General features: G+C 35.3%; 1 protein-coding gene across 2 annotated transcripts; it reads left to right on the forward strand.

The window, feature by feature from the left end:
* Positions 1 to 1,364: 1,364 nt before the first annotated feature.
* Positions 1,365 to 16,774, forward strand: LOC111510215 (uncharacterized). Of its 2 annotated transcripts, XM_074169361.1 has the most exons (5): positions 1,374 to 1,580; positions 2,083 to 2,221; positions 8,371 to 8,562; positions 12,369 to 12,477; positions 16,492 to 16,774. In XM_074169361.1, the coding sequence occupies exons 1-5, from the start codon at positions 1,505 to 1,507 to the stop codon at positions 16,684 to 16,686; spliced, it is 711 nt and encodes a 236-aa protein (XP_074025462.1). In that variant the 5' UTR covers positions 1,374 to 1,504; the 3' UTR covers positions 16,687 to 16,774. The 2 variants fall into 2 exon arrangements, with proteins under 2 accessions (XP_074025463.1, XP_074025462.1); XM_074169362.1 differs by lacking the exon at positions 8,371 to 8,562 and having other exon boundaries at positions 1,365 to 1,580.
* The last annotated feature ends 1,419 nt before the right edge of the window (positions 16,775 to 18,193 follow it).

Below are 18,193 nucleotides of genomic sequence, written 5' to 3' on the forward strand. Positions count from 1 at the left end.
CAGCGCACGCCAAGAAAACTCACAGGGAACAAGAATTTTTCAGACTTAATACTTATCGTTATACTTTCACTAAAATTACACAAATTGTAGCGTATATGTTATTCTGATGTATAAGCTGTATTTTTGTGAAGTTTCATGTAAATCCGTTCAATCGTTTGGGCTTGAAAGAGCCACAAACATTCATTTTTAATATTTTTTTTCAACTTTTATTTCCTTACCATTAGAGTACAGAGAATCGAATCATAACATATTGTTCTTTAGAATAAATTTCGAGATCGACCACATTAGCCTAGGCAAAATTGCCTGTCTGCCATGTGCGACAATAAAAAATTTATTATTACAAAACTGTTTTTATTCGATTGACGAATATATGAGTACGCCAACTACTGAACTTTTGAAATGACTTGTATATTTTTTAAGTATTAGTTTTAGTTGTTTTACGACAGTGTATGTTTCTATATACATGTATATATGTGTGTATATGTGTATGTATATGTGTATATATGTGTGTGTGGGTATATTTATATGAATTTTTCAAGAACATGAGTGTGAATATGTTCCTATTTGACTTGCTACAAATATTTCATGTATATAACGTAGCCAATAAATATCTATCTATCTATCTATCTATCTAAATGTATTATAAAAATTTTAAACATTGATACCAAAGTTGAATTATATTACCAGTAATACTAATGTGGACTTCATTTAGGAATAATACACCGAACTTCTATTTTAACAACCTTACATTCCAATAATATTTCAAACAGCAAGTGACATTTAACTAAATAAAAATATTCTCGGTCAGTCAAGCCGGGGCTTGGCTCCTAGCAAGCAACGTCTAAATTGGTAGCAATTCGCCAAATGTGTCATCGAAATATGTCATCGAATTCCTATTCACAGCCATCATTTGGATCCATCGTTGTCGTCGAGAATGATGCCAGTTCACACTAATAAAACCACAGGTTTAAGAAATCACTTTTTTTCAGGGATACTGATTATTAAAGAATGAAGAAAACCTTTTTTTGTTACCCACTCAATATATCATCTTCTGGGGTGTATCTATTATTTCGAAAAGTCTTTATTATTGTTTTCATGGAAAAAGCACTTCAACATGTTAATAGTTGCTTGCCTGTTGAAAATGCTATTAAAATAGTAGTACACCATTTTTGGAAAAGCCGTTTGAGAAGAAATGATGATTTTTCGACGTAAATTTTCTACAACTGCAAAATATCTCTGTGAGAATATTCAAAAGTTCCATTTCTAATTGCGTCCTGATGATATCAGAATATTGTATTCATGATATTCAAGATAACTACCAGTGAAAACACTTCAATAGATATCACATTGTTTTCAGGTGCCATTTATATTTTTCTAATTCTCGTTTCTCTTATCAAAAACAATATCTTGGTAGGTGAACAAATATAAATTTCTGAAAGTTGCGAACCTGAATACATATCAAAAGATCTTCTCAACTCAACTAACTTTTGTGAACGGGATAAATATGACTTTTAAAGTATGGCTGTGGTTGGGACTTTTAGTGTTGGGAGTGAGTGCTATGGTTCCAGAAGATTACAGAGGTGAGATTTTCGAAGTAGCAATTTCACGAAATGAGTTTCAGAAGTCAATTAGAGAAATTGAGGAAACAAAATGCGGAATTTCAAGCGGGAAACATATGAATTTGGATCTTCGTACCTCAAATCGAATTCCAAATATTGAATCGTAACATATTTCTTTTTGGAGAAAAAATACCTTTGAGCAGAAAAGTTAGAGGTGATATTACCTACAGTGAAAAATTGACATTTAGAAATGTCAATCGCCACTTTACCAGGATTTACACAACACGAAGTTTCATTTATTCTATCCGTTCTCTAAAGTTAAGTTCAGGTTAATGCAGCCGATTCATTCCTTATGAATAATCCTTCACCTTATATAGTACTTTATTTCTCTTTATGGTAATGTAAAAATCAACTGAAATCAGTAACCATATCTAGTAGGTCATTTTTTTGAAATTCGATAACTGCAGAAAATAAACAACTGTTGAATATTTTCAGTGAAAAATTGATTAATTGATTTTTTCAGACACTTATCAAAACCAAAAGTATGGAGATTTTATTGGAGATATCATAAATGGAACAATGAACAAGATTTTACGGAATATTTCTGATTCTGTACATTTACCGCCTATTGCTGTAGTTTTCAAAAATAACAGTCTAATAAGGTAAGTTATTGACATTGGAATATCACTCAATTTTGATAATAATGATTCTGACATTTGTCACAGTCGTTCTTTTATCGATACTCCTCACACCAACTACGGTGTCTTCATTAGAAAATATAAAAATTTCTAGAGATTTCATCTACTATATATTTATGTACGACACTTTGCTATTTCCAGACTCTCGAAAGCCTCTAGAAGTCTGGTGTTGAATACGGGTCTCAGTATTTTTGCAAATATATTGCTGTGTTTGTACCTACGAGGAAGTTATGAAGTTTCCGACCTAACGAAGATACAGGACTTTTTTTTTTAATTTTCTACATTTGCCCAGCGATGCTCCCATCTCTGAAACCCGCCTAAATAGTAAATGTTTTTGGTCTAACGTGGGCAAACGCGGCACCTAATGCGCGGTCAGCTTTGTCAAGCCTGAATTTTTTTTAGGGCAGAAAAATCCTTGGATTTGATTCGCTGGAGATTGAATTAATTTGAGAAAACGTTCTTAAGAAAGAGTTCTTGAACAGTGAAGTTCGAAATGTACTGAGTTGAACTTCAAAACGATGAGCAGCCACAGTCCGTCGCGTATTTCTGATATGTACCGCTTTTGGTGGAATCAAATGTGCCAAATCACTTGAACACTTCCCGTGAAAGTATCTAAAGAAGAGATACAAATCTCCAACCTTGGTCGATGTTCCAGACTGTCAAAGTCGTCCTGATTGGAGCTTCTCCAATCAGGTGGGTGGCTCTTTTCTGGGTGAAATTCAGCAGCTTCAGGGTATGCTTAGGGGCGGAGCTCCATACATGTGAACAGTACTCCAAAGAGGGTCTGATCTGAGTTTTATGAAGCAACAAAAGTTGCTGAAGCTTGTGCCAAAACATATCGGTGTCCATTTTAACCCCCAACAAACTTATCGAAGCAGAAAGAGGAATTGTCTGACCTGACATTATTATATCCGGTTCGGAGATTTTTATCTTTTTGGAGAAAACCGATGATTGGGTTTTTGTGGCATTGAGTGGAACCTGGTTACTTTCACCCTAATTCGAAATTACTCCTAGGTCCTCATTAAGATATGCAACCACCTGCTGCCGTGAAGATGTGCGTCCGCAGCTGATGTCCGGGAGTCAAAATGTAATGACGAGAAAAGTGCGCTGTCGTCAGCAAAGCAATAGAATAGAATAGAATAGTTTGTTGGCTACTTGATACATTTGAACAAATATTTGTAGCAAGTCAAAACACAAAAATTTCTAAATATGACGTCATATATACAAATAAAACCATCACAATGCTTGTATAACAGAACAGTGTACATAATAATGAAAACAATTAATCAACTAATGTTAAAAATGAGAACAATTGTTACTCATTCAAAGTCACATGAATTATCTATTTTGTATAACATGTATTCATCTGTAGAATAAAAACAGTGATTCAAAAAAAATGATTTGAGTTTTTGCTTGAAACAGTAGAAACTGAGTTGTTTTATGTGACATGGTAACTTATTATAGAATTTCAAATTCAATGAATTATTTTGTGAGGTGCTCAGTCTGAATCTCTCAGTTCTTATCAGATTTCCTGATCTTGTAGGATATTCATGTTGTTGCGATTGTAAAATGTATTTTGACTTATTTTTTTGAATTTCAATCAATGTTTCATTACAAAAGCTGTAGGAAGCGGCATTATTTTGAGATGAATAAAAAGTGGGCGACAATGATCTTTAAAGTTGGCATTAGATATTAGACGTATGACTCTTTTTTGCAATATAAAAATTTTTTTGGAATGACAAGAATCCCCCCACAACACTATGCCATATACCATGTGATTATGGAAGAGTCCGAAGTACGAAGATTTGACCGCTCTTATACCGGCGAAATCCTCCAGTCTATGAATCATAAATATTGCACTTGATAATTTCTTGGCCAGTTTGTCAACATGACATGACCAGTTCAATCTGTCGTCTATATGAACCCCCAGTAGCTTAACACTTTTACCCGAGGTTAAATACGTATTTGTGGAAATTATAAGATTTTGATTTTTAGCCTCATTAAGGAGAAGTCTATTTGAAACAAACCAGTTACTTGCAGACTTCATGGTGGCGTTGGCAAAAACACTCAAATCATTAACACTACCGTGACAGTCCACCAAAGTAGTATCATCCGCAAAAAGAAAACATTTTTTAGGAAGTATGTGGTAGTATAGGTCATTTATATATAATATAAACAAGATTGGTCCCAGTACAGAACCCTGGGGCACACCATGTTTGACAGATTTCACATTCGATTTAATCCCATGTAATGATACACACTGTGATCTATTGTGCAAATAGGATTCAAAGAATTTAAGGGACAGTCCGCGGATACCATAATAGGAAAGTTTCTTAAGCAGAATATCATGCGAAACACAATCAAATGCCTTCGATAGATCGCACTATTATTAGATTCTTGTTTTTTTTCAATAAGTCGTTGATATAATATAAAAAGAGGTTTGGAGACTGTTGAGTCACACCTCAAATATTGCATCGCTAGTACAATTTTCATTCAATCCATATTTTATTATTTTCATCATATTGTGCCTTTCAACGGGATTGAGTCATAAAATATCAAGCCTTGTTTCTTTTAGAAATCCTCAGCATTCAAATTTCGATAAGATTTTATACCTGAGATTGTATTCCTGAAAATCCGTAAATAATTATAAATGGTCGGTTCACCTTATTGCTCCGTAATCCATCACAAATCTCAAGAAACATTTGAAAGTAGTGGAATTATTATGTGTTACTATTATTATTATTAGTATGTGCCCTCTTGGGTTTTCCTAAGATTACCCAAAGGATTAAGCCTGGTTCGGTACTATTTCCTTTCAAGAATATTTACATCTAGCTGTAGAAACTTGAGGTGGTATTTGTGAATCTCCTCATCTACGGGGTGGGCCTATTCAAATGTCTGACCAATGACGTGCCTTCACCCCCGAATTTTTCTCCCACTATATAAAGTTGCCCAAATCTCAGGTTGATATTGTAATTTTAGAAATGCTATCTTCGCATTTCTTTAATTTGACACAAGACTTAGTGCAAGCCTTGTGTGTAACTCAAATATGGATGATAAATCATACGTTAAAAAAGAGACAATATGGATCCCTGGGGGACACCAGCGTTGATGACGAGAGAGATACCCATCAACGGCCACTTGCAGGAAATGGGTTTTCAGGAAACTGAAGAGCCACACAGAAAAATGATCCGACAAGTCATAGCATCGAAGTTTGGCCAGAAAACACTCATGCCACATACGCTCAAAGGCCTTGGAAATATCAAGCGCAATAGCTCTTGACTCTCTATGTTTCTCTATTGCGTTATTCCAAATATAGGTGACATACGTCGCTTGTTGATCTTTGTTTCCAAAGGCCATATTGTTGATCACTCGAAATGTTGAAGTCTTCCAAATATTTGAGGATATGGTGGTTTGCGGCTTTCTCCATGGTTTTTGATATCACTAATAGCAAAGCGACTGATCAATAGTTATTTCAAAGATTGTTCTTGCCCTGTTTGGGAATGGGTTGAACGCAAGCAATCTTCCAACAAGAAGGAAATACCCCTTTTTCGTAAGACAGGTTGAAGAGTCTGAAAAAAACTGGTGCGAGTTCATTTGCTCACTTTTTAAGTACGATGACGGTCACTTCAGCAGGTCCAGAGTCCTTGTTGATATTGATCTGTTTCGACAATATGCTGTCGAAAAGTAATTTCCGGCATATTGATTTGACATGTTCATGATCTACTTCTCTCACTTCAATTCGGCGGTTGTCCAGCACTGTTTGGTGGATTTTGGTGATATTTTCGTCGATAGTTGCAGTTTTTGAACGTTCCGAACGTTTATTGTCCCACAAGCTCTTATGGCCACGTTGGAATTCAGCTGCCCAAAATTTTACTGTGGTAATTGATAGTGCAGAGTCCCCATTAACAGAATTCATCTTATCTTTGATTTGCGTAGGCGTATTGCCTTTCATAAAAAATATTTATGAAAGCTCGATACTCGATTTTATCCACTTTTATGAAAAACACTCATACCAACTCACTCAAACGACTGTCACATAACAACTGCCCATCCAAAATGGCTGAAACTTTGGTGAGTAATTGTCAACAGATGAACAACTAAATCCATTAGCTTTCATTTACGAGTGCTGCTATCTTTATGGTGAGGTCGGAAAATTTTCAAACTACCCTCGTATGCACTATTCCCAATAATATTTCATCAGGTTAAGGACAATGATCTTTTTTGTTACATAGAATTTCTATAACCCCGTATTGAAATTATTTCAATTTCAATAAGGGGTTATTCAAATTTGAAGTGAATGTCTGTATGATATATAATTACCACAAAAAATACAGGTCCGTTTATACAATATCAGTTTAGGGTGGTCTATGTCGTAAAAAGTTTTATGAACATTTTCTTATGGTAACTTGAAATTTCTCTTTGAATAAACTGAAAATTCGTCGATAAAATGACAATTATCAAAAATTGTGTTTTGAATATTTCCCTCAATAGTAATTTTAAATATTTTTTTTTTCATTTTTGCTTGTTTCATTGAGGATCTATTTATTTTGTAGACGTTTGTATTGAATAAGAAAAAAAACTTATTTTTGTCTGATTTCTACTGAGTTTTTAGTTGTCACGACCGGTTTGGGTTTGTTAAACCATCCTCAAGTGAACTATTTAACAAACTGAAACCGGTCGTATCAAATGAAAAACTTAGTAGGAATAACACAATTTCTATATTGAATCCTTTATATTGAAATCCCCATGCCGAGACTGAAATTTGAATAACCCTGGATAATATAGGACATTATGATTCGGAGGTTGTATTCTTAGAAATCATGATAGGAAAGTTCAGAGTCAAGAAGTTGCAACACATCTAACAGTTTCATTAATGGGTTAGGTTAGGTTAGGTCCAAAGCAAGTGGGTCTATTCGACCCTCCATCGCAACCTGCAAGGGTTTACTGTGGTTCACACCTATTTACACTCCAACAAATAAACCCAGCCTCTTAACGAAGAAGATTAGTTTGAATGGTGAGTGGTCTTTCAGGTCAGATGGTAAGAGTACGGCTCTGTCGAACTCTTAAAAACTGATTCGGCTCGTAGCGGGGCTAGCACAAAGTATATGCTCTGCTGTTTCACCGTTAATGAGGTAGTCGGATAGTCAAGGTGCAAGATTTCCACCTTGAAACCAGCGACAACCTTCCCATATAAGGGTATTTGCACGTCAGCTACAGCTGACGATGCCTTAGATTCAACCGTGTAGGGCTTTTCCGCCACTGGTTTTGGTGAATCATCACTTGATCGCAAACGTTTGCTGAATTGCTCATCGGGGGTTTGTTCCTCCATCTGAGACAGATTGTGCGTACGCCGCTCAAGAATTTGGTGCAAGGCGGTTTCATAAGGTACATCGCTCTTAAGGAGACGAATCAGTCGTTTCCTGGCTGCACCACCAAACCTTTTTTTAGGTTCAGTTATTGGATCAGGAGTTCAAGAGTTGAGAAGCTCTCGCTCCTGGTCTGAATTTACAGGGAGATCAGTTGGATTCATAAGCTCGACATCCATCTCCTCTGTAGACTCAGCGTTAGAAAAAATGTTTAAGTTTACTTTGTCCATAAAATTCCCACGAGTAGCTAGGGAAAGAAGGTCAATCACGGCAGAGCCCCGCATTACTGTGACAAGGCGATGCCACGACGAGAGGGCGCCCGTATCTCGAAGGTTTCGTAGAGACAGCTGATAGGCTCAGTGTCATGCATTCTCTCGGCACGGATACACACCTTAGGATTGAGTCATCGTTGGGATGCTATTCAGTTAGGGAATAACAGAACCACAAGTGATTCTGTCATTCCCGTATCCAGCGGGGCTACGTAGAAGCTGTCATCCGATGGCCGGTTAGCTCAACCCACACATCCCAAGCCAGTTTCATTCATAATTCCGGAAAGAGATAATTTTTGCACTTTCAATTAAGAAAAAATTACAGAGATAGTTTTTAGGTCTAGTGCTCGACTCTATAATAAAATAGGTATTCATTTACTGACTGATTCATTCATGAGTATTTTTATACCTGTCTTGGTATTACCGAAAGAACAATTTTGCGATTTGATGGTGTTATCCAAAGTATATTAATTTTTAGTGGTGGACTCAATGTAACAAACTTCAAAATAGACGGACTGCCGAACATTGTAGCGAGTGTAATAAGTTACAATATATTCAATTCCAAATTAAATATGACCATCCTAGTTCCAGACATCGATATCGGTTTTGGGTATTGGGCAGACATAGGCATTGGCGAACTCATACCACTTTATGGAGCTGGAAGAAATAAGTAAGTACGATCTAAAGTTTCGCAATTTCAACTGTGAATAATAACAATAAATATAATAGTGATCATAAAGTTGAGATGCTTTTGATTATTGGAGTCCTTGATGGAATGATTCTCCTTTCTATTCTCTAACTTCGAAATCATGCCGCACTAAGGCAGAAATCATAGCCGGAGAATGCAGAAGGCTGTCATTCTTAGCTAACTGCGTTTGCTTAAAGCACATGATTCTCGGACCCATTGCTCACTCACCCCATGGTGTGGGGGGTAGTCATTGGTTGATAATACTGGCGCGTCCTCCCGAATGTATCTGGGTTTCAGGAACCAGTCCCCGACCAGCGAAACCTCGGGAAAAAATAATGCTGCCAATGATAATAATAATAACATTCAGTCAAAGGCTATTGCTAACCACCAAGCAGCATTGCCTTGAGTGGACACGAATTCCGGTGGCTACTAAAAATCACTAGTGAGGCGAGCGAAAAGTATGCAGAAAATACCAAATTCTACGAGATTTCTCGATTATTTCAAAAGCCTCCACGTGATGTGAATGACCCGCTAATCGCTGATCGGATGGAATTTATTCGAAGATGAGGACATGGAAGATAGAACTAGGTTTCGAAGTGATCATGGAATTATCAGAATGCTCTTACTAGATCTACTATTTCCAAATGAAAGCCTATTTTCACCGGATACAGCAACATACATGGTGGAGCCGGTACCCGGCCCAACAAAGAAAGCACAAAAATTTTGGAAGGAGAAGTATTTATTTTCAACATAATTACAGCTCTATACACTTTCCCCAGCGACATTCAATAAGTTAGATACCGTTTTTATAATAAGACCTGTCTTGCTGCTCCCCAAAATAGCCATTAAATGCCGATATCACTTTTCATCGTTAAAAATCCTTGACCATTGAGTCATTTTTTCAAGTTTGCTTCGAACCACACTTCTTCAGCTCCATCTATATGTATATATGTACCTAAATGGCTACATCGGGGAAATCAAATAAAGTAAAAGAAGTCTGAAACCAAATTTCATAATATTTGAGTAAATATGAAACAAAAAAAATTGGAACTAACGGATAATTTGTTTATGGTTGAAACAACGATAAAAATAAAAATAAAACAATAAAAATTAATTGGCGCTCCGGGGCGACTTCATTGATACCAGTAGTGCATTTGCTTTTTCAGCTGCAGAAAAACCCAGAAAAACCAGCAGCACCACATCATCTGAACATCTTGATTTACCAATGTCCTCTCTCTTAGATTTTCAAGATAATTCTCTACTGGAGCCTCTGGAGACACCTTACATTTTGTTTTATTGTTTGTTTTATGTTTTTCAATGTCAAACATAACTGAAAAATATCAGATAAATTTCCAGCTAGGTCAGGTGTACCACAAGGATCGAATCTAGGTCTGTTCATAATTTTCATCAATGATTTACCGTCAGCTCTGAAATATATAGATTGTCTTCTTTTTGCTGATGATTTTAAACTTTTCAAATCAGTCCAAACAGTCCGAGACTGCACAAGTCAGCAAAAATATATTAATAACATTTCAGATTGAAGTTTGAAGAATAAATATAAGAGTTTTATCGTATTGCCGCAACTCTGTACTCGCTTTGCTCATCACGAGAGGATTTATCGCTGTTTCAACCAATCCTTTTTCATCCAAATAATGGAAGAACTCATTTAAAACTGAATGGAGGGTAGTTAATGAAATAGTTAAGGAAGATACAAAGAATCACCAAAAAACTAACATTATACTGCAACTCAGCAGGTACGATGAATAGATGTGCTGCATTCTTAAAATGCTCTGGAACCGTTTCTGAAGCGTGATCAATGAATTCTGAATGAATTTTCCAATAATTTCTGTTGATCTTGATCTCCCTCAATATTTATAAAGATTCATATGCTGAGGTTGCAACTTTCCTTTGGTCAATTTACTAAAGTAAAATGCTCAATACGCATCCGTGCAACTTTGCGTATTTGGAGATTGTTTTATATTTTCATATCTTGCAATCGTATTAATGTTGATGTCTATGAACTTGTAATATTTAAAGCTGAAATTGTGAATACTGAGTGTTTTTGTTTTGGAATATTGAAGTTGGGGTTGGAACATCTTTCAATTCATGTATTTGCTTAATTGAATTTGAATTATTTCATGACTATTTTCCATACTTCCAAATGATGAAGGGTTTCGTAGAGGGATTGACCCGGCTCTTACCCCATGAGGTATTTTAGTAGCTTGATTTTTTCATATGAAAATATTGGCGGCCACTTTTTGACTGGCAACTTGTCATAAATGTATTTTCCTATTCATAAATGTATGTAAAAATTTGAGTTTGATCACCTACGCTATGAACGTAGTGATTTTGCGGCGGGATCCTGTACTAACTGTTTCTGCACACAGCTTTCTCATGTCCAAATTTTCAGATAATATACGATGTACTTCACTTTTTGAGATGCCTACTCAGTCTGCTAGCTCGCCCATTTTTAGTCAACGATCATTCAGTACCGCTTTGTCGACCTCATTTGGTCGACCACTGCGATGCTCGTCTTGGCAGCTCGTGCAGCCTCGTTTAAACTCTGCTATCCAATATTCTACTGTTGTAAATGAAGTAGCAGACTCACCCAGAGTAGAACCCACGAGCCTGCTCGTGCGTCAAAGCCGGTTTGAAATGCCCCAGCATCTGCAAGAAATGCAGAGGCACCGACTGCGACAATGTCCCACTGTACTCCTCCGACCTGGACACAGATGGTGAGGAAGAGGAAGATACATTCACCTCATCAACCATGGATGAGGTCTACGAGGACCCACTCATCATGGCACCTATTCGTGAGGAGCCAGGACCGTCGAAATGTCTAAGAAGGAAGTGAAGTGAAAGGTTAACTTCTCTTTTCATTGGTCAATTTTTCAATGATTTGATTGTAATTAAATATTTCACTTGTTCACTTGTGAAAGTTGTTACCATACACGTGTTTTCTCAATCTCTTGTCTCCCTTATTCCTTTTCTTATTCCTGATTGATTTTGTATTGGGAGGGCTCACAGAAAAGTTCTAGAGCATTCTCCTTGATTTTCATAACAATAACGCCTATTTCGAGTTTTCTGCTAAGCACCATTTTGTGGAAAGAAAACTCTTTTTATTTCATTCACCATGGTTTTGTTTCACTGTATTGACTTTATGCCCTGATGAAGCTTTAAAACAATGCGAAAGCTTGGCGAATAGGTGCTTTTTCTCACATTGCATTGGACTGTGAGAGTTTCGATATTCCTACTCATTCCTCATCAGTTATCAATTTGGGGTTGGGGGTGGAAAGGGGAGTTGGTGATGGGGGGGTCTGGAGAACCTTATCGGACCAAAATATAATTCGAAAATACAACCAAAGAATGCATGGGTCGCAATAACACACACAAGAGAAGGCGCTATTTGGCTTTTTTACCATTTTGAGATAAATGGTCCATCTTTGAGATGCTGTAGCTAGCTCCCTATTGGTCGTAGAAGAAAAAATGATAGTTGAAATTTGTAGGGAATTTAATGTTCTACAACTTTGTGTGAAAACAGTTTTTCGCATGATTAATGCACCAGAGTCATAAAAACAGGACGTTTCGGATGTGCTTAACCCAGAGAAGCCGTGGCGGACATTTGAACGATGTTCTATTTACACACACTTTGTTTTATTTAAATTTGGAGATAGGAAGTTTGAGTTTTGGGTGTGCTTGTTTGTGGGGCTCCTATTGTAGACTATTATGTCTCTTCAGGGGCATGATGTGGTATTAATAATCAACATTTATTTCATGATTTATTTCAGCATCTACTCGAAACTCATAACTATTAATGTGAACGGATGCGCTAAATTGGTTTCAGGAGGCCTCACTTTCAGTGATATCAGAGTTATCCTACACTTTGGAGAGATGACGGTAAGACAGAAGTTGTAACTTATGAATGCACTGACAGTTGTTATCAAAATAACGAATATGTACATTTTATTGAAACTATTTCGAAACTATTTCAATCATTTTACAAACGTGAGAGAACTATATTAGTGAGAAATCTGAATACATATAACATGTTTGAGACATTTTTCATGATCAATCTGTATATTCAGATTAGATAAGTTGTCATTTTAAGTACTTTGAGAACTTAGAAGTTGTCAGTTGACCTTGTACAATTGCTGTTTTGCAGCAATAAAAGTGTTTAGACGATTTTCGAAACCGTGTTTCAGTTAAAGTCGAAATATTTGAGATTCGTGGGTGAACGGGTAGCTTGTTCTAACAAAAAAAAACGATTTGACAGCGGTAATGGATGTAGTGTCGCATATCCAAATGGAAATTCAAATTGATTCAGTTGACCATAGTATATTGTTGAAAAAATTATTCAATATTGGAATCAGAGGAAATCTTCTAGGATGGTTTCAGAATTATTTGTATGATAGAAGACAATATGTTTATATAGGTAATCAAAAAAGCCCTCTTCAAAATATAACTTGTGGTGTATCCCAAAGATCCATCCTTGGTCCTGTTTTTTCCTTATTTATATTAATTCACTTGCCAATTTGAAATTGAATGATATAATTAAACTATTTGCTGATGATACTGCCATTATATATTTCTCAAACAGTTACGAAAAAATTAAAAATTATATTAAGAATGATATGGATGAAATTCTCATTTGGCACAATAAACATAAGTTGAGGCTTAATGTCAATAAATGTTCATATATGTATATTTTTCTAAGACTGATTGATACTGCAAATAATTCGATTATGTTTGATAAAAATTCTATTAACTATACAAAAACAACAAAATTTTTAGGTTTATACATTGATGAGAAATTGTCATGGAATAAACATATTGAAAAAATTAGGAAGAAATTTTCTCCTCTTATTGGAATTTTCTACAAAATTAGAAACGTTATACCTTGGAAATTAAAAAAAAATATATATTTCAGTCTCATTTATTCACATTTGCACTATCTCATTTCTATTTGGGGAACAGCAGGTGAATCTATAATGAAACCTCTAAAAACCTTACAAAACGAAATAATAAGAAGCATTCATAAATTACCGAATTTGGAACCAACATTGAACTTATATAAGCCAAACCTTTCATTGGACTTGAATTCACTCTATGAACTCCAAATTAGCTGCTTCATTCATTCTGTAAAAAATGATACAAAGAAATCAAACATAAATTTTATTCCAATTGGACATATTCACAATCATGCTACAAGACAAACCAAATTTTTGTCACAAATTAAGATACAAAAAAATTTTGGAAAAAAATCGATATATCATGATGGGATTATTATATACAATTCAATTCCAGAAAAAATAAAGAAGTATTATTCCATTACAAAATTCAAATATCACATGAAAAAAATCTAATTAGCGGAATTTCATAGTTTGCATTTTATTTCTATAACACGTTTTCCACATATACTTTCTGTAACCAATTTCATTATTTTTTGACTGTGTTAATTGTAGAGTATGTAATTTCTGTTATTTTATTATACTTTGTAGTTAGTTATAGTCCCTAATTATAAGCATTAATTATTTCTTGGGACAATAAACCGAATTGCATTGAAAAAAAACTACTGTTGTTTCTACAAAGTTGTTCAGTTCCGTGTTGTGGATTTATCAAGTGATCCAATGTCGCATCAGCTCATAACTAATAATAATTTTTGGTGAAATCCACTTTAACGAAAGTATGTTCACAACTATCAATTTTGATTTTGAAATAGTTCCTGTCGACCTGAAGACAACGCAAAATAAAAATTCCACCTTTCCTTCCAAAATGATTCACTGGATAAAACAAAACCAACGCAACACCAAATTTTCTTCATCACGTGTGTGGCATCAGTTTGTGGAGCCACTGGAATTTATTTGATCACGGTATAGATTCAATTTTGCGATAATTTCGAAGATATTTAGTCAAATTGTGAGTTTGAATGGCAATACATAAGGTACTTAAGTTTGTGTATAATTGGTACAGATATTTGTGATTTTCACGTAATTGGATATCTGTTTTTAACAAATCTAGTGATACATGATTTTGATGATATAAGATATATGATAGCAAATTGAAAGGGTTATATTTTTAGGAGTGACTAATTTTTGGGAAAGGTTTTGGCTTTCTATTACTCCATCTCGATACAAAAAAATGTGGGAATCTTCTAAAAAAAGGAAAGAAGCAATCAATTTAAGGAAAACTAACTCTATACATAGATGTGTAGATCATGCAAAGAAGTAAGTTGCAGACACAAACTGAAAAAAATCCTATCGAAACAGCTTCTTTAATATAAACATTGAATTTCACGAAAAAAAAAAACTTTGCATAACAAAAATTTTTATATTATATTATGTATAGAGTTACTTCTTTAAAACTGACTGCTTCCTTCCTTTCTTTGGATAATTTCCACATTTTTTTGTATCAAGAGGGAGTAGTAGAAAGCCAAAAACTTTCTTTTCCAAAAATATATGAGATATGAATATGATTCAAGTGATTCAACCCTAGAAATTGAAACGTATCGTCTTGAAGGAAAAATATTATGGAAACATCATTATGGTGCTGTCCATCATTTACAACACAGTCGTTTTTTCACATATACAAAAAAATGTTTACCGAAATCTTGTGAAAAAATTAAAGTAATATGAAAATGGTTGAAAAAAAGTATAAAGCGAGGAGGTGAAAAAGGGTATTGTTTTCTGAATGGTGAATAAGACTTTGAAATTTTTGTAAGTCTTTATTGAGTTATTTAGACGGATTTCCACCAAACTGACTCACTTGCGACTAGTTTCGTTGCGAATATTCAAAAACAGAAACAAAAAATTTGTTTTAGTTTCGAAAAAACCTCGAAACTCCAATTCAGTCGCGTGTTTTGTTGTGTACTGTTTTCTATCATTTTCACTACAGGAACAGCAATTAAATTGCTGCACTCTTCAACTGTTCATGGTTTTTTTCCGCTCATGTTCTGCAAAGGAGAAGCATTGTTTGAAATCTGTCTGTCTGTCTGTCGCCGACCGTTTTCACATAGCGAACACAATTTGCAAAAACACAGACAAGACACCGGAGCGTTTTGTCGCCCGCGACACAAAGTTTCAAAATGTTTCATATTTCAAGAACTCAAGTTTTTGTTTTGTCCGAATCAACAGTTGTTGTTTTGTTGTAGTTCTGTTGGTTTGGTGGAAATCCGCCATTTTACCTGAAAAACTAAGTAGATATAGAATGCAATAGAGTGCATTTCTTGAATGTCCTCCCCTATTATTTTTTGAACCAGTCAACTCAAAAAATTGAAATTTGATAGAAGGAAATTAATGCATTAATACTTTATTTTGAAGTGAAATTGACCTTTGGACTTTTTTATGGGGCTATTTGAAGCAAAAGGTGTACGAAACAGAACCTGCTTCATTATTGGATAGACGGCAGAGAATAATGAATATGTGTAGAGATGTTTGGCGTGAAATATTGGATAGGCTATTCATATGTCAAGAAGTTCAAGGCAACCATTTCGAGCATCTTCTGAACTGACCTCAAGCTTATTACTTCATATTATGTAGTTGAATGTCAATGTATTCAGGCAATTATTAAAAGTTCCGCCATTTTGTAGTAGTTGAAGATATTGACATTATATTCTAGGGTTGTGAAGCATTTGTCAGGCGCTTCAAAAAGATTCGTCACAAGACCCCCCATTTTTTCCCAGATGGCGCCCAGTCGCCATCTTGAAAGTTTCATCTGTCAATTTCACTTCGAAATAAAGTATTCATGCATTGATTTCATTATTTCAAATTTCATTTTTTTTTAGTAGACCCGTTCAAAAAATATCTGTATAAGAAGAAATATGCGAATGCCAAAACAAAAATTTCAAAGTTATTCGAACTGATTTTTCTACTCTGCCTCTTTCCTTGATGTGAAAAAATTGTTTTCTTTTTTCAGTTCAACTTGAATGGCCTTCTTAATAATAGTGAATTGAGTGCCTTGGTGTCTAGCATTCTGACCGACAATGTTCAAAACTTTGTTAACAACGATCAAGAACTTATCACGGATTTGATAAGCCCTATTGTTGAGATAGTCATGAATCAACTATTCAAACCAAAGTCAGATTTCATTGTGTATCCAAAATATATTTAAATGTGTACCTGAAATTGCATTGCCTTTACTCTGTTTATATTGTATATTATGTTCTTTTATAAATACATACTTGAATGAATACAACAAATACGTTTCAATTATTGAAAATACTTTCTTCCTGAATGATTTCGAATAGTGAGAGGGAATACTTACAAAATTCTCGGAAGTTATTCATGCTAAAGGGAATAAAAAGTTGAAACTGACTGTGTTTTCAGTAAATCACACAAACAATAACATGCGGAGTTCCCCAAGGAACAGTTCTCGGATCACTGTTGTTCAATGTTTACATAAATATTACTCGTTTGTTATTTCTATACACTTCTGATGACCCTGCCAATGTGGGAAATACTGCAACTCGAATACAAAAAGCGGAAAGCATAAAATATCTTAAAATGGGATATTCAAAACATAAGAGAAAAGTCAGAGGTTCCCTACGTAAATTCAATTATTATGGAGAATTTTTTAACCTAAATCACCCGAAAATATTCTACTTTTCTTTGATAGAATATTGGGCTGGGGTCGTGTGGATGATTTTTTAAAAATTTAACTACATGCTCTACAGAAATAGATTTTGAAGGTTATATCTCAGAAAAATCGTAATTTTCCACCGAAGCAACTTATAACATATCCCAAATCAAGGACACCAGGCAAATCGATTTTCAAGAACTACTATATTCAAAAGATCTGAACGGAAAAAAATTATAATTATTGAGGGACAATCAGAGAACCACTTGAATGAAAAACGTGATATACGTATTATTCAATATGTATTTATTATTTGTTATTATGTCACTATGGATGCTAACTTTTATCAGCTTCATCAGAAATGTAGTTATTCAACACACAATCGCAAAATTCCTCAACTCAAAAATCTTTAGGCTGAATGGAAATTACTGACTTTAGATGGAAGTAATAATAATAATATCTCTTGCATCTTGCATTTGCTCAGATGCCTTGCCGACAAAATAGTGAGATGCATTGAATAACTGATACCACTCTGGCGAACTCGCTTCACCATAACGTCTGGTTAAGCCAGAGTCCAAACAGGGTGGGTCATTTTCAGAAGAGGTGTATTTCAGGGCGATTCCCTCAATACCCTTCTCTTCTGCAACTCACTACTGCCATTATCCGTTGCGCTCAGAAATACTCGAGGGTATAACTGTGGCACTCCCGGAAACCGGAGGCACAAGGTCACCCATTTGTTTTATATGGATGATCTTGAACTTTATGCCTCTGGAAAGAAGGATCTTCATCAGTCCTTGAGGATGGTGGAAAAGTACACGCCTGCTATCGGTATGAAATTCGGGATAGACAAATGTGCAATGGTTCATCTCAAAAGAGGACGATGCGGGGACTACGGAGAGGATGTGCAGCTCGTAGATGGAAGCATCCTACACCATTTGGATGCCGGAGAGTTGTATACTTACCTCGGGGTGGAACAACGTCACTCACAAGAGGTAACAACAGTGAAGAACTCTCTCCGCGGCAAGTGTCAGCACAAATTTCG

This window comes from Leptinotarsa decemlineata, unplaced genomic scaffold (assembly GCF_025532065.1).
Source record: "Leptinotarsa decemlineata unplaced genomic scaffold, Ldec_3_MD MMD2_P_RNA_scaffold_5, whole genome shotgun sequence".
Taxonomy (NCBI): Eukaryota; Metazoa; Arthropoda; class Insecta; order Coleoptera; family Chrysomelidae; genus Leptinotarsa; species Leptinotarsa decemlineata.